Consider the following 22,825-nt stretch of genomic DNA (forward strand, 5'->3'; position numbering starts at 1 on the left):
TTAATCTAATAAAGAAAATATACTGAAAGAATCTAATAAAGAAATAAAAAATTTCAAAATTATTATGTTTTCCAGTCCAATCCAAAGTTAAGTATACCAAACAATAGAAACAAAGTTTGATCCAGTTGGGTTGCCTCAAGATTGTCTCCTAAGAGCATCCACAGTGGGGAGGTATAAATTCGGAGGTGTAAAGCCACGTTTATATCTCCTTTACACCTTCGAGAGATGCAAATGTCATTTTTGCTCCAATAGGTTGGATGCAAATTCAAAGATGTAGATCCGATTTTTTGTGTTAAATTTTTTTATGTTAATTTTTTGTGTATTAGGTTTAATTATTTTTTTCTAAGCAAATCGACCTAATTTTTTTAAAATTCCGATAAGATATAATTTAATTCAATATGATGTAAATAAAATTAATCTGAACTGTCGGCTTTGATATGAATTTATTCTTCACCACTGATCAGTGTAGTTGTTTTAGTTTCATATTTCAATTTAAATGAAATCTGGCCATACGTTAGAGAGTTGTTGGAGAAGAACTTAGTACATTTGTATCATTTTTAATGACTTCCCCATATTAATAAATCTCAGCCACGCCCTGGGCCCACCATTTTAATAACTTCCCCATCTTTTGGGCAGATTTCCTCTCTCTTCTCTTTTGGCTTTCCTGCTATGGGACTCACTTGGCTGAGTGTAAAATTAGATGTACATTTGCATCTTTTTTCCCATCTCACGGTTATGATGTATATTTACAACCATATACACCTCCCTATTGCAGGACATTCCGGCAACCAAATGTGTATATTTGACATACACCTCCATATACACCTTACAATTGTGGATGCTCTAAGTGAATTGAACTCGAATGCACTTGGGGGGGAGGAGGAGTGTTTGGCCCACGTTTCCACTCTAGTGCCACCCATGTGCATTTATTTTTGTATTCAATTGAGTCTAAAAGTTCTTCAAAAGTTTAAGTGCATTAAAAACAAAAGTTCATTGACTTTAAAGGAAATACAAAAAGAGTGGATTTCCATTTATTCTACATATATTTGCTTTCCTCTCCTTATATTTTGATAGAGATTCTTTTTCTTCGTGTCAAGATATGATTTCATCGTACATCTACTTCAACCATCTTGTCATGGCTAACACCACCATCACCACCACCTCGCCATAGCCATTTACCATCACTATCGTTACTCCCACCATCGTGCCCACAACCACCTTCACCATAATCTTAACTACAACCACCACCACCACCACTTTACCATGGTAACTACCACCATCATAGCCAACACTAGCACAACCACCTTGCCACCACCACTTTACCATGGTAACTTCAAATTTCGAGTACTAATTTGAAATTGATATGCCCCAAAAATTTGAAGGATTTATGCAGCTAACCAAAAAAAATGGTTTATTTTACTATATGTTTTTTTCATCTAAATAGCACAAACTAGAGAAGGTTCGGGAATAGTTAAAATGTCAAAATTCTCCATTGCAAAAGATATAGTTGTATATGCCATGCCTACTTACTGATTAGTGAGGATCCAATTAGTGAAATCCAACTGTTTAAGATGCGATGAAATTATATAATGTCAGATTTTGAATTTTATGCAAACTAGATATAATAATCCGATGGATGATATTAAATCTACTTTATTTGATCCAATGGTCGGTTTGAGATGAAACCTTATGTTGTCAGAATCTTATATTTTGTTCAAATACGCGATAAAGAAAACCCAACAATTCATATCAATTTTACTTTATGATCCAAGGGTTTGTATTGGATAAATAATATCTTATCATAATTAAAAAGAAATTAGGTCAATTTGTTTGGACAAAAGATTAAAACTAACACAAAATAAAAAGGGTATACTAGTAATTTACCCCCTGAACTTGTACCTAACTTTTGATTTGCCCCTTATCCTTTTTTTTAAAAGAAAATTAAGGATATGAATTTTTTTTCTTCTCCAATTTCCCCCCTGCCATCTAAATCGTCAACATTTCATCTAATTGCTGTTAAATATAAGGGCAAATTGGTCAATTTGTACATTAAAAATAAAGAAATACTAAAAAATAAAATAACATTAAATATAAAATACAAAAAATAAAAGAATTTTAATAAAAATAAACCCACCACTCCCACAGCCTTCTCTCTCTCTCTTCCTATCCTCCTCCCCCAAATTCCATCCAATTCCACTAGCCACTTCCCTAATTTAACATAAAATTGGATGAAATGTTGAGACCCGGAAAGGGGGGGGGGGGAGGCAGGGGAAATTGAAGAAAAAAAAGTTTGTATTCTTAATTTTCTAAAAAAAAGGGATAAAGGGTAAATCAAAAGTTAGGTACAAATTTAGGGGTTAAATCACTAGTATACCCAAATAAAAATTAAGACAAAAAAAACTTAATACATGAAAATATAAATTTACATCTTTCCCATTGAAATAAAAATTATGGGGTGTGTATTTATTATTAGTTCATACTTTTGTGAACTTTTAAACACTTTTATGGAACTAAAATGCAATTTAAATTTTTGAAGACTTATTAAAAGTGATGGTATTCAATTATGACTTTTAAAAATCATTAATAGTTTGGTGGTATCCAAAAAACTTATCAATTCTAAGAACTTTGTTAAATAATTGACTTTTGTAGACTTTTGAAGGTAAAATCTTGTCAATTTGCTAGAGACTTTCTAGTGACTTTGTCATATTAATGGTGGGAAGCTAAACATACAAAACAAACTTCTCCCATTCTCTTTATATCATACATATAAAGTGAGAAGCAACTTCTACACTTTTAGATATTCATTCATCTCATTTTCAGATTAGCAAATAATCTTACTGGTCTTCATGTTGAATGTTTTTTTTCTTCTCCAAAACTTGCTTCACGAAGCTCATCAGTTTTGATATCAGGACAAAGTGAGACACAAAATATTAATAAAACGGTAAAATGCGTAATCATGACTTTGCGAGGAGTAATATGAAATTTTACCATAACTTCATAGGCGCTAATATAATTAAGCATACATGTACGTGTCCCCCACCACTAGTCAGAAATATGCAAACCTTAATATGATCTCAGATATTCCAGTGAGGCATTGGTGAAGTCAATAAGACCGAAGGTACCAGCCGCTGCTTGCTGCACAGACTCACTTGAGGAGGCCACAAATCATGCTTGATCAAATTTACAATCCACTTCTCAGAAGTAATTGAAGAGATTCAGGACAGTATGATGGAATGATTGTGGTTGTCACTGTAAAAAAGACTTTGATTTGCATATTAACGTCGTGATGTGATAATGTGTGTGAGAAACCTCATTTTCAACCAATAATATACTAAAAATGTACAACAAACATCAAAGTGCCGAGCATCTGCCTGCCACCCTTACTTTCGTTCATCCCAACACAACCCCACTATGCTTTGCCTTCTACCAATTAGCAGCAAGTTGAAAATCCAAAAATCCAAAAATAAAAATAAAAGTTAAATTAAAAAAATAATAGCAATAGAATATTAACGAATCATCACATACACACACCCAAAATCAGCTAAAGCGATACAATCCTAATTCTTCATTTCTTTCTAAAAACCACAGATGCACATGTTCCTTCCTGCAACCCAATCATTCATTATCTGAGTGGTCCCCATCCTTAAAGCTAAACACAACACGTGACTGCACAGGTCAGCAGCAGCAGCGGCAGCAGCCAAGTCACCCAGAATAATGTGACTTCTTTCCATGTTCATCATGTCTTAAAAAAATCACCCAACCTACTCACACGCGGTGAATATAATCGGTTGTATACAACTATGCGTCTATTTTTCTCATAATCGATCCGTTAAGACCCATATAGCTTAGAAATCAATCATCCAAAATGCTGATATGATTTTCAATAGACCCCATAGACGTGAATTTAGGGTAATAATTTGTTTGGAGACCACATGATGAGATTTCATTAGGCCCTTAATCAACCATACTAGAGGAAATTAAATGATTATTAGGAGGAAACATTGAGGAGCTGTTCTTTTTCAGGAGTGTCTGAGGGTGTTGTTGGTGATTGAGCAACATTCTCCATCTTCTTGAGGTTTTGTTGGTGATACACTTGCCTTAGCCTCTCTATTTCCCTCTTCAATGCTTCTTGATGAGCTGCATTTTTTTTATACATAAAAAAAAATAAAAAAAAACCAAATATAAGGTTAAAATCATTCCATCATTACATGTGACTTGTGACAACCCAACCCACATTATTAAAATTTTGCACATGAGAAGTACACATGTAAACACATGCCTATAAGTTAGAGACCATTATTAAATTACCTTATCCCTAATCACTTCTCTTCCCTCCTAAACTTGTATAAAAAATAAAAATAAAAATAAAAATCATACATGTTCATGGAGCTCACCTAACACCCCTAAAAAGAATATGAAACTTTATTTTCCGCTTAAAACTATGTAATGTATTATGTATCACAATTATTGTGGACTATATTTATAATTTGATTCATAAATGTGATCTATCTAACATTACTCGTATCTTCGTCCCACCACTCTAATATGATCCTCTTTTCTACTTGCAGAGTAGAAAGAGCCACATGATATGCATCACCTCCTTAATTTTCTTCCTACTCTTAGCATGCATGGATGACCTTTTTGAGGCTGCTTTGCGCTGTGCATTGATTGTTGGTGGATCAAATAAGTCTATCTAATCTAGAGGTCTTTTTCCATTTTCATAGTTTTTGAGTTCCAAGCATAACCACCCTTTTATGGCTTGCAGCGCTTAATTTTTTTCCTAACACGGCTGAGGGAATTAATTAGATCTCAGTACACCAGTCAAAAAAGTTGGTGGCTAAGAGCTCAACTGACTGATGAAGGACAATAATGTTCTTCATTCAATTAAGAGAAATTAAAATTGATAAAAATAAATTTATTATAAAATTTGATATTTGGACACATGTGACCTAGATTGAAATTGATCCTATATGTACAATCGATAAATTTCTCTAAATTAATCTAATCTACAAGAATGGGGACTCGGAACTTGGGTGTAAGGAGTCGACTCACACCTAGCCAACTAGCCTAACCCAAGTCTGCATATGCCATGAATTTGGATTATTTACAAATATTACTAATTATGTAATTTTGTGAAGTTAAATAATTGATGATATAAAAGTGTAATTATATATACGTACCATCTTTGAAAATCTTATCCTGCGCCAATGCTGCAATTCTTTGTTTGAGAGCACTGTTGTCGACATTTAGAAGCAAGCGTTGATGGTCAAGAAACGCAACCCGCGGTGACAAAACTGAAACTTCAGCCTTCGTTTTGCAACCAAAAAAAAAAAAAAAAAAGAGTCAGTAAAATTTAGTCTAATTAAATTAATTAATCAGCTAGTAATTAAGGTATAATTTCACAACAAAATTAATTAATTAAATTCAGAATTTACATAGTTAACCTACTTGTAGAGAGTTAACGCTGCGTTCGAGTTCTGATATGTATTGCAGCTTCCTCACCCGTGATCTTTGTGCAGATTGTCTGTTTGCCAAGATTCTAATGCAAACACAAAAACACGTAATTAAAAATTTAATTCAACATATTTTTACAAAATTACAAAAGGGTAATTACGTTATTGGAAAATGACTCTGTGTTGCATGATTTACCTCTTGACCCTTTTTGGATCAATTTTCCTGTCATTGGACGTGCTCTTTGTTGCATTGTTGGGATTTGTTTGTTCGCATTGGCTTTCCACCTCTTCAGATTCGTTCTTCAGCTGCTTGTGATCAGGCGCCTCCGTTTCTTTCTCGTCCTCATTAATGCTGTTATGGTCCGAAGGCGTGGACGGGTTCGAGGACGAGCCGGTGGGGCCTGCCGCGGCGGCGGCGGCAGCAGAGATTTCATCGGTTGTGAACATGGACATGAATTGTTCGTCGTCAAACCTATCAAACTCGTGGTTGTTGGGATGTGAACCATGCGGTGCACGGCATTCGTCCTGCATTGGTGCCTCGAGGAAGGTAATGGAGTCGCTGACCGATCTCCGGTGTGACCCGCGTCTCGCCGAAGAGAAGTCGAGGAATTCGTCAACCCAACAAGGGTTTTGAGATGCGGTGGTGGCATTGACTGCGGCGGCATTTCCATTGGGTGCAAAATGGCCCATGGGAAGCATCTTTTGGTGAGAAAAGTCAGGCCAACTGGGTGTCATGCTTGGGATTTTTGGAGGTAATTGTGCCATAATGTACACAAATTAACCACAATCTCAATCAAACTTGGAATGTTAAAATGATTAAGAGAGAGAAAGGGAGGGAGAGGGAGAGGGAGAGAGAGAGAGAGAGAGAATGAAAGAGAGGAGATTAGGGATATGAGTCTGGGAAGAAACCAAACAAAGTTACAAGCTCCAACAAAGGCTCCTATATATATATACCCAAAAAAAAATACACACAAACCAGGGAATGTTGAAGGTTCAATCATGAATATTGTAGAGGAGGGGGGGTTAAGAAAGAAACCCACGAGACAACATGATTATATTTTGAGCTTCTTCTTTAATTTTTAATTTATTATTATTATTATTTATTTAATGAAATATTTTTTCTCTCGATCTCTATGGTGCAGTGGGGTCACATGGGGGGAGGGAGGGATCGGACAGCTATCGCCAGCTGGGAGGGGGTTGGGGCTCAACGGTTTTACTGGAAAGTCGCCAGTACTAGTTTTAATAACTAGCGGAATCAGCCACCACGTGCCCTCGTGCCCGTCTCTTTAGTGGGGGAGCTTATAATAATAGCCTCATTATTTTTATTTTTTCTTTCTTTCTTTCTTTTTTGCACTCTGCATCCGAAGGAACTGACCGTCTGATCCATCCACATGGGGTGGGGGAATGATCCATCCAAGTACCAACCAACCCCCATTGCTCCTAGTTGGATTCACGGCCATTCTTTCGTAAATGTGAGTTAAATTAGTTGATCAAGACTGATTGGTTAAAAAAGATTGTTAGGACTTTGGACCGATGACCCAATTATTAGTTTATGTCATTTTGTGTTATCAAAGTGACTCTAGGGGAGGTAAATAATTAACTGAAGAATATCACAAAATGTAGGTTTCATAATAAAGAGAAGTAGGGTTTAATAATCACATCTCTCCGAGTTCGGGATCCACATAAAATTGATCTCTAATTTTAGTAACATCTCTATGAGTTTGGGATACCCATGTGAAATTAAACTCTAACAAATTTTACTAACGTACGTACGTAATCGATTAACCAAAGGAAGAAAACACGAAAACCCATTCGCATTGAAGCTTGTTGGTGTGAGGGTTATGCACAGGAGGTGGAACTAGTATTATATATATATATATGTGTAGTATTAAAAGGCTGAATTAGCAGTTGTAAGATAATCTTAATATATTACTGGGATTAGGGGATTTGGGCATGATGCATGAAGGAAAGGGTGGATAGAGAAACTGTAGGGAATCACGTCACAGCTCCCATGTGAATTGTTCGGATGGATGCTGTAATTAAGCTTCCTTTGCTTTGTCCCCAAACCATACCCACATGAAGCTATATGTCCTCTTCTTCTTCTTCTTCTCTCTTTCTCTCTCCCTCTCTTTGTTTCGTGGTACCTTCCATCTGTACCTCAACTGGAATTTATGTAGTTTTTAATGAATGAGGATAAAATAAAAGTACTTGGGAGGCACTAATTATGATTAGAGGGGTGTTTAGAATATACATTAATTTGCTGCCTTTATCAAGGAAGTGCCTGCCATATTCACGGATGTACTTAATTCATATGAAAAATGAACATGGTAGCCAGTACTTCATTTGCTCTCTCTCTCTCTCTCTCTCTCTTATGTACAATTGATTTGTTTACACAAAATCAACATATTTTAGTTAGTCCAATCTAAGTGAGAGGTATGATATCAGTAAATATGGTAATAATACAGTTTTATTCAAAGATATATGTGATTGTTTATTTTCTTGTTCTTTTTAAACATGGATATAGTAACATAGTTCTCAAAACTATTCTTTAAGAAATGAAATGAGTTGCAAATGTGAGTTATGCCATTTGGTCAATGTAATGAGTTTGTCTCCCTATACCCAAGTTCGAGTTCCCCTCTCTTTAAATAAGATTACTTTAGAATAATTTTAGACTATCGCATATATATATTAGAAATGGAATGATCTTATTACAAGCTAAAACCTAAAGCAAAAGACTTAAAACACAATTGATGAAAAGTTGGGGCCGACCTGGTTTCCCATGGAATATTGAGTTATATTATCCCAGAAATTTTGAGACATATATCATCCTTATATTGATTGATGCTGATGTCCAAATCTGGTTTCAACTTTTGATGATGAAGTATGGGGTCTTCGGCAGAGATGGGAAGGTGTGGATCTTCAGCAGGGAGACTTTCGGTAGAAAAGTTGACCTGCACAAGAGGGATAAAATAAGCAGTCATCAAACTTCGAGCACCAGTGTGGTACTTACTGAAGGCTCTCCGACGCTTAAGTCAGCAAGTATGGGAGACATAGTAATTTTGGCACTATTCCCCTTTTATAGAGGAATGGAAGTGAGTATTTGCACAAAGTTTCGATGTGGGACTTTGTGCAAATCACTATGGGGGTGACGTGTGTCCAAGACTTAGGTTCTATAAACTGAACCTTCGGCAACCGCCTTCAACAGGCTATTACTACATTGGAGGAAGACGTATCTTCGAAAGCTGAGATCATGATCGGCACGGAGCCTATCAATTGGTAGGGTGAGTGTGTGTGTTGCACAAGGAGCTCTCCCTACACAATTAGCACGGTGCTTGTCGATCGACATGGGGTGATTTCGCGCATATTTCGCGAGAGTCTCCTGCACGATCGACAAGGTGCTTGCCGATCGACACAGGGTGATTTCGCATCTGTCGTGTGAGAGTCTTCGGCATGATTGGCACAGTGATTGCCGATCGGTAGAGGGTGATTTCATGTGTGTCAAGTGACAGGACCCGCCCCGAATTCCTCGAAATCCATGACGAACCCTGTGATTTTTCCGACATCAAACCGATACCCGGCCCACTTACTAACAACATCCTCTTCTTCGAAAACAAAGGAAAAGAGGGTCAAGACTTTGTAACACGTTACCTTGTAAATAGGGGTAGTTTTGGAATCCGAAAAATAGAATAAATCAGATTTTAAGCTAGATTAGGTAACTTGCTTACTTGGATCTTAGTCATCAGGTTTTATTTGAAAAAATTGGGTATTTTAAATAGAAAAATAAAGGAAAGGGTTGTAGGTGATTAAAAATGAATTTTATGGGTCTAAGCTCAATTTACTATATATTGTATTTTTTTTAGTCGACACGTGTCCAAGGCTTAGGTTCTATAAGCTGAAGCTTTGGCAACCGCCATCGGAGGGAAGACATATCTTTGGTAGCTGAGATCATGATGATGTCATCAGTATTTAGAGTTTTTCTAGGAGTATTTTCCCTTCAGCAGGCTGTGGGTCTGTCTGCGCGCTAGTCCCCTAGAGTCGAATGTGCTGGATTGATTATGTTACAAACAATTGAGTTGCTACGTGAATTAGTATCTGATGCCTGTCGTAGTATATAACTTTCCCAATGTGAATCAAATCTTTTATCAATTCTGACTTGTTGGGACTTTTGGTGTAATTGAAGTACTCCCTTTCCTTTTCTTTTTTTTTGGATAGAGCCCTTTTATTAGGAAAAAAAGAGAAAGAAAAAGAGAAAGAAAGAAATTGCCATCAGAACAGGGACATGCCAACCCCATGCAAATTAGCTATTACGTACGGTCAGCATAATACGTTAGGCTAGTACACACAATTGCAAGATTCATTATAAATAATGAGTTGCATGCGCATACATTCTTAAGAATTTTCGCACCCAAACGATACCAAGTAAATGATCAATGTTAGTTACCTCGTGGTAAAACAATTGTACATGTATCATGTAGTGTAGGTACACAACGTACTCTTTGGCTGGCCCCCCTTGGTAATAATGCTAGCTACGTATATATGTACGTACTGGACGTATATACCAAGAAGAACAAAACGCTTTGTCACGAAAACGACGTAAGCAGTCAGCAGGCCAGTGCATGAGCATGGGAAGCACGGCACTTGTCTTTGTCATGCATGAGTTAGCTTAATTACATTACATTCAAGCCCGATCTTTCTTATTCCAAAATGTTCATAGAGAGGCTAATGGTGTAGCGCATAGACTAGACAAAGTTTGGTTTATATAAAGAGGTTTCGTTGGTTTGGGGACATATGTGTTTCCTGATTTTATTTAGAACGTTCTTTTGGTAAATTCTATGTGTCGGGGGGGTTAGGCTTCATATCCCCCCATTGCAATTCTTGATTCAATAAATTTCCTCCCTTGGTCTAGTTAGGCAGATCGCGGATTGACCACGTGATCTGCCTAAATAGTGTCGATCTCACCACAAAACCCTTTTGTTTTTTGGGGTCCATGGCACTAAACCTATTGTAGGAAAGTGGGAATGCTAGGGGATCTATGATCTGCTCTTGGCCTCATAGATTCAAAAAGTACTGAGAGTTGGTCAGGTAAAAATGGCAGGTGTATAAATAAATCATCAGCATTTCTGTGGGGCTTGTTGCATGTGGCAATGGGTTTCCCATATAATCTTGCTAGCTCCTGTTCACTACACACGTTTCATGGACAATGACTTTGCCAAAGTGTGTAAGTGTAAAAGTTAGTGATCCTTGCGATGGCAGGTGAGATGGATCATACTGCACATGGCATAATTGGGGAGAGTTCTGTTCATATCAAGGACGGACTCTGGATTTCAAAAGAGGGTAGATTCAATTTACCTTATGTACAAAATTTAATTGCAAATTCCTAATTGATATTTCATAACACTGAATTGAAAATCCCTAATTTATACTTCTTGAATCTTAAAAAATCTCCAAATTTCAATAACAATAAATTAAGAAAAGAAAATTGTAAGATTCCACCAATAAAATATAATCCACCAAGAAAATTGAACACGTTGAAGGGCCGATGCGTAAAGTAGGAAAGGCTGTAGGGTGGGCTATATGTGACTTTGGGCGGGAAAATAATAAAAGCCACCTAGGCTAGCCTGTGATTGGGTCCGTCCTTGGTTCACACTTTCCATATACTCACCCAATTATATTTCTTTCTAATCAGTGACAACTCCCAGTAACTTTTCATATATACATCAAATTATTTACTATTGTTATAGAAACAAAATAAGCAAGAGAGAAATGTTTGAGGGAATTTAGAGAGTGTTTTTCCCTTTTTTTAATTATTTATTTTTATTAAACTCTTATTTTATAGGTGACCAAGTGACTAAATAGGTCATCAAGTCTTCGTCCAAAAAAAAAAGGTCATTAAGTCTCTAGTTATATATATCAAATAGAACCCTAAGCATACTACTAAGATGATTTATCTTAAATAAATACATGAAAATATTAGATGTTCACGCATCAATGATAAGCAGTGTCGGCCCTGGACAAGGACAATCAGTGCGACTGCCCTAGACTCACTGTCTAGGAGGCCCAAATTTTTTTTTAATTTTTTTTTTTATAAAGAGGTATATTATATTTATTATATATTGTTTTAATATTTTTAAAAAAAGTAACATGGGGTGTTTCAACTCTTTTAAGCTCTAATTGATTGCAAATTTGGAAGTTTTAAGTTTGTTGTTATGGAGGGGGTCAAATTCCAAGTTACGTTGTTCTTTGTTTATTATTTGAAGTATTAAAATTTCATTGGATTTCTGATTTCAAATATCAATGATTCTTGAAGAAACAACAATATGGAAGTCAAAAAAGAAAAAGAAATGATTGAATTGTTACAAGTATATATCTTGTTTATGCATTAGATTTGAATGTATCAAGCGTAGCTTCTTATTTTAGATTTTTATATATTGAAGTTTGAATTTATATAAATGATTTGTCTTGAATGGTAAATTTTTAGTTAATTTGAATAAGTTAAATCTTGATTGAAAAATGAGAATGAGTCTAGCACTTAAGTGAAAAAATATATTATATATATATAAGGGTATAATTTTTTACATTTGCCCTAGGCCCTGATGATAATTTGCATGATTAAAACATTTGCTAGGGAAACTCAGTGAGAGAAAGCCATAGTGAAGGGAAAATAGTACAACTTTGGACTGAATCATTGACATCATATTGGACGCGCTTATTGTTGCCTTGTTCACAGGAAAACCATATGAGACAAAACCCGGGTCATACAGTGCACATATATGTTCGATACATACTTTGGGTTGATTGATATCTCTCTCTCCCTAAAGCTCATGTGTATATAGAAGAAATCTAAAAATTATAGATTATCTTGCAATAAGGTTTGTTTGGCTTCGCACGTTTGACTTTCTAAAGCTCAAGTGTATATAGAAGAAATTTGCTACCCTTGATGAAACCTTCTTTGATTTGGGATGTACAATCATCATTTTATACATGATTGTTGGAGTATTGGTTGTTGAAAACTGATCATAAGTGCTTCAGATAAGATCTTAACCAAACAAATTTTCTACTCGCTTCATGGAGCGCAAGAGCTTCCAAATGATTAGAGGATAGCAACCAAAGTTTGTTTTGTAGATCGTCATGCGATCAATGTATTGCCAGAAGCACATACATACCCAGTTTGAGAGCAATCCTTGTATAGACTGGAGAGATATCTAGATAAAATTTGTAAAATTACAATTGGTTAGATTTCAAATCAAACCTTTTTACCCTCCTTTAGGTCATTTTAATGATATGGATATACAACTTTAGAATTAATAAGTGAAAGTTCGAACTAGTTTGTTATGCATGAAGGATGACATAACAACTCAAATCTAGTTTGTTATGCATGATTTAATTCATTTTATATGTTATTGAGTGTAAACAATGGTGGTTGGGTGTGCTTTAAAATGCCAAGGCATAAAGTGAACCGTTTTATACACCGTTGTGTATCTTGATCGCCTTGACTGCGCCTCGCTACGCCTTTTCGGTGAAATGCTCCGTGTGGCATGTGGAAGCCGCCTCACAGAAAGGCGTACATTTTTCGGTGAAATTCTCTGGTGGCATGTGGAGGCCCCCTCCCAGAAGACTCGCCTCATGCGCACCGTACACTGGTTGGAGCGCTTGAGAGGGCAGATATGCTAGTTTGGTTGGTTTATTCAACAATATACAAATTTTAAAACTATCTGTGAATTGCCGTCTCCAATTCAGTTTTCATTTTACAAATCTACAAATCTACAAATCTACAACCAATTGACAAGCTAAAGCTGAAGTTACAAAACACTATAACAACAAAATCACCATCCTGCAACCAACTAGTTCTTAATCTAGTCGTATTTCTTCTTTGAATCTACTTTAAAACAAGTTTCAAGTTGAAATCCATCCCATATTGTTTAAAGAAAAACCCCCCATCTTTGCATAACACTTCATGCCCATTCATCAACCTCTGACAGACTGGCACACAATCTCAAAGAACACAATCACAATTAGGGTGTAATTACTTTGTTGTATATTACTTGGAAAATAATTTATATTACCTACACTTCAGATAGAAAACAAACCACAACAAGTTCTCATTCAAATATCATGTCGTCACTCAATTCCTTACGTGTTGGGAGATTTAGCATGATCACAGCTTTTGCATGAACCTTAGCTTAATCACTTGTTAACTCCACTCGTACATGAATCTCCTTGGGACAACTTTTGTTGTTTTGGACCGAATATTGGTTTGGTACACAATATGAGGAGTATGAACACCTGTAACAATAAAACTATTTGTATCATTTCAACTCAATCGCTATCTAATGTGCCATTTGTCTAAGAAGAGAACGATCTCAATTAAAGAAATGATACATTAGATGGTCAGCAGAAATAGTACAAAATAGCAACATTCAGTCCGTAGGTTAGCATATTTAACACATCACTACAATATAACAAACTTTCCTTAACAAATTCATAAGCACCAAAGACGTGAACAAAACAATGCTTCTAAACTACCTTGAGTAGTAGTAGTATAAACAAGGCCGGAACTAAAATACCTAGAAAATGCAAACTTGAAATCCAGATTGCACTTGAGAAGAATATCTACAAGCAAACATCTTAGGCATAAGATAGTCCCAGTCTTCACCAGCATTCCAAAGGGAGACATGGAGACATCTATGGTGTTGACGCGTGCTAGCTTAACATTTTTTATGGTTTGGATTTTCTGTATATCATCTACAGCATGTTCCGAAACGTACAAGCCTCTAAGGACAGACCCGAAAGCTATGAAGGAGAGGTACGAAAGGTGGCTGCAAAAATATGGCCGGATATATAAAAATAGAGAGGAAGCGAAATACCGTTTTGGGGTTTACAAATCCAACATTGAGTTTGTTGATTTCGTAAATTCTCAAAATCTATCATACAAACTCACTGACAACAAATTTGCAGATATCACAAACTTAGAGTTTACAAACACCTTCATGGGTTTCCAAACTAGGAGTTATCCGAAAATGAGGTTCAGTTATGACAAGGATGAGGATCTTCCGACTGCAGTAGATTGGAGAAAGAATGGTGCGGTAACTCCAATCAAGAATCAAGGCCAATGTGGTATAAATTGAAACAGGCATTCAAAAAATGGATGCTCATTATTTTTCTCTCCTTTATTGCGCTCCTGAACTAGATGTTTGCTATGTTTTTTTTTATTCAGTTTTGACTTATAATAATTTTCCACTAGAAGATGGATTAGTTATTATATGCTACATGTGGACATATGATGTCTTGATTTTAGACACATCCCTGAGCTCTCTTCACACAACCAAAAAGACAGGGTAAATATGTACTTTTCTAGATTTAGGTTCAAACTTATTTAGAATTACTCAACCATGAAAATGTATATTCTATCACATTCCAAGTAAACACCAAGACGCCCAAGCCTTAAATTCAATTTTGGCTTTATGATATACACACAATTATTAAAAGTTGGGTTTGTAGGTAGTACTTACATGTCCTTATTGTTCTGCTTGCTGAAAAGGAAATATTGCAGATTAAGTAGCAACTTCTGATACTATTACACTTTCAATACACAGGAAGTTGTTGGGCATTCTCTGCGGTAGCAGCTGTGGAAGGCATTAACCAAATCAAAACTGGAAAATTGGTGTCACTATCAGAACAAGAGCTTGTGGACTGCGATGTGAAAACCGGGAATGAAGGCTGCAATGGTGGATACATGGAAAAAGCGTTTAGTTTCATAAAAGATAACGGACTCTCCACCGAAAAGGATTATCCTTACAAAGGGTCAGATGGCATATGTGATGAAGATAGTTTGAAAAACCGTGCTGTGAACATAAGTGGCTATGAAAGCATACCTGCCAATAGTGAGAAAAGTCTCCAAGCTGCAGTTGCACACCAACCTGTCTCTGTTGCAGTTGACGCTGCTGGTTATGCTTTTCAACTCTATTCTTCAGGTATCTTCACTGGCCAATGTGGTAAGAATCTCAACCACGGAGTCACAGCGGTCGGCTATGGGGAAGATAGTGGTAAGAAGTACTGGATTGTAAAGAATTCTTGGGGTCCTGACTGGGGTGAATCTGGTTATATAAGAATGACACGTGATTCGGTTGATAAGAAAGGTACCTGTGGCATTGCCATGCAGGCTAGCTACCCTGTTAAGGGTTAAGCAGTGTTGATGGGAAATTAACCTTTTCGGGAAGTACCATAGAAAGGTAGCTAAACAAGTTCCTTTTGTGTAGTAATTTCATGTAAAATCAAGGTTAAATATGCAAGTGTGGAATTCCAATAAATAACAAGTAAGGTTTATACAAAGAAAAGAGGGAAACTAAAAAAAAGGAACAACAAAGGCCACCCAAAACATAGGTCATTTCAAAAGGAGAAGAGAACTACTATTGAAGATGTTAGCAAAATCTTTGTATTAGAAACTTCGTTTCAATGGAAAAAGAGGAGCATTTCTTATTCTGTCAATCCCACCTTTATTCTGTCAACTAAAAAAAAACTTATTTAAATTTTGTTGATAATTGTTTACATTTATAGTGCTAATTTAAAATTCTGTTACATTTGGGTCCAGAAAAGTTTAAACATGCAAATTTGTTCAGTTGTAAGAAGAAGTAATTTTTCATCTCGAACACAATTTTGGCCCTTGTATGGAGAATTAACCACCATGAATTTACCATCAAATTAAAACAGACTTTTAAGAAGCTGAATAGCAGAACAAAGCAACATTGAACAAGCCAGCTCTTCTGTGCGACATAGGCAATGGTCTAAGTACCAGCTGCCTTCTATGCAAAGAACTTGAATCCATGGACCCAAAGAATAAATACAAGGAGCTAAGACCTCAAATCTCCAAATCTTTGCCTCACGGAACAAGCCAGCTTCCATTCACCAGCACCAGCCAACCTCTCAACAACCTTCTGCCTGGTCCTAATATAAGGTATAAAACCTCTCTCCGTCATCCCCATCACCACTTTCCCAGCCAGAATATACTCACCACAATCCAAGCACCCATTAACCACCAACTCATAGCTCTCAAAGCCGACAGGGTAGCCATCCCTCTCTAAGAACTCAATCATATCAACTGCTCTCCATATATCTCCGTTTGCTCGCAATGCTGCTGCCACTTTTGCAATCGTCCCCTGCCTTGGTGTCAACCCAACTTTCTCTACCATTTGCTTAATCATATCTACTGCCTCAGCTGTTCTTCTGACAGTGCACATTGCACCAATTACCGTGTCAAAACTCTCCAAATCCGGAACACATCCTGCCCTACTCATTTCCTTTAAGACTTTCACTGCCTCATTCAACTGATCAACAGAACACAAAGACGATATAAGGTAGTTGCATGTACCACAGTCCGGATGATATCCAATTGACTGCATTTCTAATAGGATCTTAGAGACAGAGTGAGATTCATTCCGGCAGTTCAGCCAAGCAGAAGAGAGGAGAAGAAGGGTTTGGGGGACAGGAGTGCAACCAGAGCGAAGAGTTCGTTGGAGGATGGCAAGAGCAAGAGGGAAGGGATTGGAGCATTGCAGTGTAAAGGACAGGAGGTAGGAATAGGTAATCTGAGGCCGAGAGCGAGGTCTTAGAGGGATGAAAGACTGCAAAATTTCATCAACCACTTGCGTTCTAAGGTTGTGGGGAAAGGTTGAAAGGAATGAGAAAGGATTCGGGTTTTGGCAAGCTTGAGCAGAGGAAATGAGAAGATCGGGAATTTTCTGGTAGGTTTTGGCTTCAACTGCATTTTTTATAGTTTCTTGGAGCATCTGTGATGAAGAGATTGAGTTGATGGAACAATATTGGAGGAGATGACAATGTAGAGGAAGAAAGGATCTGCAAAACTTTGCTGCTCTGATAGCCATGTTGTACTTCTAGAGTGTAAGACATCAACATTTGCAAGACATTGGAAGCATCTGGATTACAACAGGAAACCTGAAGAATTTGATCATCGCAACAATGTTAACATAAGGTAGCTGGAGAATCGATGACATGGTCAGCTTTTCACGTACTGAAGATGAAACCTAAATATATAAGTGTTAACATCTGGATTACAAAATGAAACCTAAAGCTGGGAACCAAATAACTTGGATAACTTTCCACAGATTTGAAGATTACCAAATATATTGAAAAGAGAGCATTGGTACATAAAATTAATGAACGAATTTGAAGATTTTGGGTCCAATTTAAGATATAAAAGTTACTTGTAAATCAACATCTTACTCTGTTAAGTACATGAATCTCAGAAAGCTTTGCTCACTAGTAATCAAAATAATATTGGCATAGGCAATTCCCCTAATCTACAAGCACGTTTTACCTCTTATTTCAATCATGGGCCATGGCTAACTACAATATAAGCTAAAACCACTGTAAATGCCATTGCTACTTTCAAAATGACCTACACACTCGTATTAACTTATTTCAAGATAATATATATGGCATTAACATAACCTGCCCTTCACACTCCTTGTCCTTTCAAATACCTCCATCCAAACGGAGCCTAAGAGAATTGATTACACAAAGATTAACAAAAAGAAGAGAACACAAAAAAAAGAAGCCCATTTCTCTCATAGGAATATTGTCAAACAGGAAACGTGCATTCAATGAATAATAACATTCAGTGACAAAGAGCAGAGCATACCAGCATCACCAAGCCTGGAAATGGGTTACAAAGAACTTGCTGGTATTCTTACTTCATGATTTCTAATGCTGCTAGAGTGCGCACAATGTTCATTTCTGATTAAGATCTTCATGCTTTTACCAGTGCTGGCAAAGATTTCGGTATGGAGACAGGTTGAAGTTTAACCCCAAATCGGGTAGAATTAGGGCTGGGCCATTCTAAATGGGTTTGAAAACCGAGGATAGTGGACTTTGGGTGCTGTCCAACAACTTTGTTTCCTGTTTTTTTTTTTTTTTTTTTTTAATTTATAAATTTAATTATTTAATTATATATATATATTTACAAACTACAATATGGTTAGAAAACTATGTCACCATAATGAGTGGCCCGTCTGGTAACGTTTTCGGAGAATGTTTTCTTAGAATATTTTCAGAGAATGAAAACAAGAAAACGAATTTGCATTTTCAGGAAATGAAAATGCGTCTGGTAGATTAATTAGAAAACATCTTCAGAAAACAAAAACAATGAAAACGTGTCTAGTAGTATAATTTGAAATAATAATATATGAGTTATTTTTATGAAAACGTTTCCCACTAGAATGAAAACAACTTTTTTATGTTTTCTACAAGTACACATGAACTTATTTTCATTTTATGAAAACATTCTCAGTGTTTTCTGTTTTTGGGCCACCGAACGTGTTTTTGCCTCATTTTTGTTCTCTGAAAATGAAAACAATCTCTTAAAACTTTACCGAACGGGCCCTCCAACTCACCAAAAATATATATTGTTCTCAAATTTATAGGAGTTGAATCGAGAATTCATAACTAAGTGGAAACAATTACTACTAGATCAAAAGTTAATTGGTTCATTTTAAGACAGAGAATGAAACGACACTTTTTTTTCTTCTTTTCTTTTTATTGATCAATGAGGGTTGGGAGTTTTAAACTTAGAACCTTTTCCAACATTGGGAAGAGAAGTACGTACCACTAGACCAAGAGCTAGTTGGTAAAACAACGCTTTCTTTTATATATGATTCAAACAAAGTGAGGGATGAGTGGCTGCAGATTTTATTCAGAAAGTTATTAGTATATATGTAATTTGCTCAAATAAATCCTAAGCTTATCATATATGTTGACCACATGATGTTTTTCAAAACCAATTTCTCTATTAAATCCCCTCAATACGCAGTTAACATTTGCTCTGTATTCGTAGATCCACTTTTGATCCTTCCTCACTGCAAAAACTTTGACATACACTTAGAAAAGTTGATGCTAATTTTCTCTACAGCCAAGCTTCCTGAAAGGTGGGAAACTACGAATTCTTCTTCATTCTTAATAACACCAGGACTCATTCCTTCTTTAAGACAAAAACGAAAACGAGGGACTTGTTGCAAGTTATGTATAGGTCATTACAAAACTTTCCATATCTTTATCCACAGAGCATTATGCGTAAATCATTCGTTGCCTAAATAGAACATCTTTCAAGGTTCAAGGCAAACAAGAAGAGTTGCCCTTAAGAATAGATTTTGAATTAGCAATATTTCTATTTACAGGCTCAGATACAACTTCGAGCATACTTTTATTTATGCCAAGTGGATCATCGATGACAGGAACCCCTACGACATCTTGTATAGTGTGTGTTGAGCTTCAGCATTTGCCGGACGAAAAAATACAAGCACAGTTGTAAACTCTTGCTATGGAACTTTTGGATCAGTGTGAAGCTTCCCAAAACTTTGTAGATTTGAGGCTCTTTTAAGGAACAAAAAACCCTCCTAGGCAAGTCAACTTCATGTATTGAAATCCTTAGACATACTTGGGAGGAACCCATGAGAAAATCAGCCATCATGCTGGTATAAAACCTGAGAAAATATTACAAAATCCCATTTTTGTAAGGTATTGATGAAAGAATAACTGGAGAAGTCGTGGATAGTATTACCAAAAGCAGAATAACAAATGTTGAATTACTTTTAGTGGTAACGCCTTCTTTTAGATCTGGCACGACGACGGAGTATCCGGAAAACTATGACAATAATAGTAATAACTACTTGTATGATTAGTAATATCTTCAAACCTGGAAACACAGAAGTGTCAACTAATGTTTACATATAATTTCAGCTATACAAAAACATAGTCGGAAACAAGAGAATACCTTTAAGCTTCTGAATCAAGTCATCCAAACTAACTCCACTTTTGGCTTGTTTTGCACCGACATGCCCTAGATCCCCAACTAGACCCCCAACTCTTGAGAAGTGATGGTCAGTTTTGTACTCAATATTCCCGCCCATTATGCATGTGTTTGGACAATTGATACTACCATCATACTCGTCGCTTCCATCACAGCAATCTACAAAGATGGTGAATAACAACAAATATTGGAAGTGGACAACACAAGAAAACACAAGAAAACACTTAAGCATCATATATCAAAATACAAAGTAGGACTATATACGGAAAGCGTACACATGATGAGACCAGAAAAATTAGAGATAAATTGGATTATTGCCATGGATTTTCTGGTCGTATTAGTGCAAAAATTTGTCTACTGGGCCAGCAAGACTTCTTGAATGGAGACAAAGGACCTGATATTTATAAGGAAGCAATAGGACTGAAGAATGCGGCCATGCCATACCAAGGAGCCATTTCATAAGAAATTCCACCATAAATTTCTGATTTGGTCCTCCATTGAACTGGCTTGCACAATGGATGTTATTCAAGTAAACACACCATCTTAGTCATCCAAAAACAATTGTAAAAAATTCTAATAATACCATTCACAGACCCACCAAGCAAGGCATCAACTCAATCCTATTTAAGGGCACATTCCCAGTATAAATTAAGCTGTTAACTCCATGAGCCATGTATAGCATACAATTAATTAAGAAAAGCCTAACTAGTTATGTGAACGAGCATTGAAGGAAAGAGGTAATCATACAGATGATACTTACCACAAAAATGATCGTTAACTCGAGATGAAAATAGGAATTGTGGTGTACTTCCTATATTTCTACAATAAAATTTGCCTGCAGGACAAGCGGAAGTTCCTGAAAATACAAAGAAGCCCAATTGAATCACCAAGACACAAACAGGGGGATCTGAAAAACTAAAACATCCAGGGTAAAACCTCGGCAAATGCAAACACAGAATGTATGAAAACCCAAGTAAAGTAGAAGTTTAGCATTATCACTAATCACTCAAGGTTGGACTCGACTCGCTTTACTGTCAAAATGGAAGCTGGATGCATCTGCTTCTACACAAATAAATCATATGACTTTGATGATTTTATGATTCACATTTTAAAAAACAAAATAAAGAAAGACAATTCAGAAACTTATATGCAAATGGTTCCAAGAAAACATGAAATCAAATTCAATGGCTAACAACTAATCTAAGTGATGTGAGTTCAGGACATTCAAAGCGACCCAATAGGCAGTAAGTAATATGACATTAAAAACCTAAACAAAAATTGAAACACGTGCAAGAGATATTATGAAAAGAAAGAAAATAAATAAACTCAAAAACTTGTACATCTCAGATGAACCGAAAGTAATATATTAATGGCTGCACAGATTAAAACACGAAAAGAGTAACCATACCAGGCTCGTCGGTTCCGTCAACACAATCACAGAAATTGTCATTGAGGCGATCTCTGCTGAAGGACTTGGAGTTGTCCTTGCACTTGATCACCTCTGAAGCAAAGTACTGCTCATCTGCATCCACAGAAACCATTTCAATTCAATAATTTAAGAAGAAAATGATAAACGAGCATCTGGGTATGTCTCAAATGGCTCTCCAGACCCACTTCCTACTGGGATTAAGAGACCCATCTCAAATTTTCTGCTTGTTTTGTGCCAGAGTAACAGAGAGAGAGAGAGAATTACCGAGTGGGTGAACTCCAAGAAGAGGTGGTTTGGAGAGAGAGCGAACAATGGTGAAGGACGAGGCCAGAAGGAAACAGGCGATGAGTAGAGTTATGAAACACGCATCCATGAGTTGGGGTCTCCTTCACCTGAGGAAGGATGGAAAAAGAAGAAAAACCTTGTTACTGTGCTGAAACTGAAACACTGACTTCCAAATGAAAGTTCATTCCACTGTGAAAGTCAAGGTCAATGAAACGCGGTCCCTAATTTTATACGAGAGCATTTTTTGGGTTAAAGTGTCCATAATTTTATACGGGTTAATTACTGTAGACGTACTTGAACTATGGCCCCAGTTGCAATTGGATTCGTGAACTAATTTTTGAGGCAATGAAATCCTTTAATTAGACAATCAGTTGCAATTAGGTCCTGCCGTAACAGAATCCGTTGAGTTTGACCATGTGAATGGCACGTGTTCTTATTGTGAGGGGTATATTGGAAATTTCATGATGGTCAGCTCTGTGTCTTGTTGTAAACCTCACGATGGCCAGCTTCATTTGCAGATCGGATGGTGCGCAACCTCATAGTAAACATTCATTTGCATATTGGGGTTCTTTAACCTCCTTTTCTCATTAAAAAGAAAAAAAAATCCAAAATTTGATTCTGACTAATGGGTTTTGTTTTTTCTCACCAAAAAAATAAAACAAAATCAGCTTGTTGTTTTCTATCTGGATTTCAAGCTTGATGAGAGCTATACACCTTGTAAGATCTCAATTCGTGCCGTGATGGCTTGCGCTTCTTGTCAAAGAAAGAAGATCGACTAGCCGAAGAACTTCTCGATCTTCTCCACGTTGCTTGTGCTTCCGTGGGTTCAAGAGACCTTTC

At 36.6% G+C, this 22,825-nt stretch overlaps 4 protein-coding genes across 7 annotated transcripts; 1 reads left to right on the forward strand and 3 right to left on the reverse strand.

Annotated features, from left to right (window-relative positions):
• Positions 1-3,476: 3,476 nt before the first annotated feature.
• BZIP34 (Basic-leucine zipper (bZIP) transcription factor family protein) lies at positions 3,477-6,478 on the reverse strand. The gene is made up of 4 exons (XM_021978245.2): positions 5,650-6,478; positions 5,449-5,539; positions 5,181-5,307; positions 3,477-4,137 (listed from the first exon to the last, which is right to left on the reverse strand). The coding sequence occupies exons 1-4, from the start codon at positions 6,216-6,218 to the stop codon at positions 3,989-3,991; spliced, it is 936 nt and encodes a 311-aa protein (XP_021833937.2). The 5' UTR covers positions 6,219-6,478; the 3' UTR covers positions 3,477-3,988.
• Positions 6,479-13,465: 6,987 nt separating this feature from the next.
• On the reverse strand, positions 13,466-18,319 carry LOC110773726 (Pentatricopeptide repeat (PPR) superfamily protein). 2 transcript variants are annotated; one of them, XM_088250410.1, is made up of 4 exons: positions 18,109-18,319; positions 15,326-17,402; positions 14,963-15,170; positions 13,466-13,736 (listed from the first exon to the last, which is right to left on the reverse strand). In XM_088250410.1, the coding sequence occupies exon 2, from the start codon at positions 17,330-17,332 to the stop codon at positions 16,301-16,303; it is 1,032 nt and encodes a 343-aa protein (XP_088106536.1). In that variant the 5' UTR covers positions 17,333-17,402; positions 18,109-18,319; the 3' UTR covers positions 13,466-13,736; positions 14,963-15,170; positions 15,326-16,300. The 2 variants fall into 2 exon arrangements, with proteins under 2 accessions (XP_088106536.1, XP_088106537.1); XM_088250411.1 differs by having other exon boundaries at positions 15,326-17,491.
• LOC110773725 (Cysteine proteinases superfamily protein) lies at positions 14,126-15,636 on the forward strand. Its single transcript, XM_021978249.2, has 2 exons — positions 14,126-14,567; positions 15,047-15,636. Exons 1-2 carry the CDS (start codon positions 14,126-14,128, stop codon positions 15,634-15,636), a joined length of 1,032 nt encoding a protein of 343 aa, XP_021833941.1.
• Positions 18,320-19,441: 1,122 nt separating the features above from the next.
• On the reverse strand, positions 19,442-22,184 carry LOC110773718 (kinase C substrate, heavy chain-like protein). 3 transcript variants are annotated; one of them, XM_088250412.1, is made up of 6 exons: positions 21,965-22,183; positions 21,680-21,793; positions 21,032-21,127; positions 20,236-20,430; positions 20,023-20,157; positions 19,442-19,945 (listed from the first exon to the last, which is right to left on the reverse strand). In XM_088250412.1, the coding sequence occupies exons 1-5, from the start codon at positions 22,071-22,073 to the stop codon at positions 20,054-20,056; spliced, it is 618 nt and encodes a 205-aa protein (XP_088106538.1). In that variant the 5' UTR covers positions 22,074-22,183; the 3' UTR covers positions 19,442-19,945; positions 20,023-20,053. The 3 variants fall into 3 exon arrangements, with proteins under 3 accessions (XP_088106538.1, XP_021833936.1, XP_088106539.1); XM_021978244.2 differs by having other exon boundaries at positions 20,052-20,157; positions 21,965-22,182; XM_088250413.1 differs by lacking the exon at positions 20,023-20,157 and having other exon boundaries at positions 21,965-22,184.
• Positions 22,185-22,825: the final 641 nt, after the last annotated feature.

The sequence above is a fragment of the Prunus avium genome, chromosome 3 (genome assembly GCF_965620075.1).
Source record: "Prunus avium chromosome 3, drPruAviu1.hap1.1, whole genome shotgun sequence".
In the NCBI taxonomy this organism is placed as follows: domain Eukaryota; kingdom Viridiplantae; phylum Streptophyta; class Magnoliopsida; order Rosales; family Rosaceae; genus Prunus; species Prunus avium.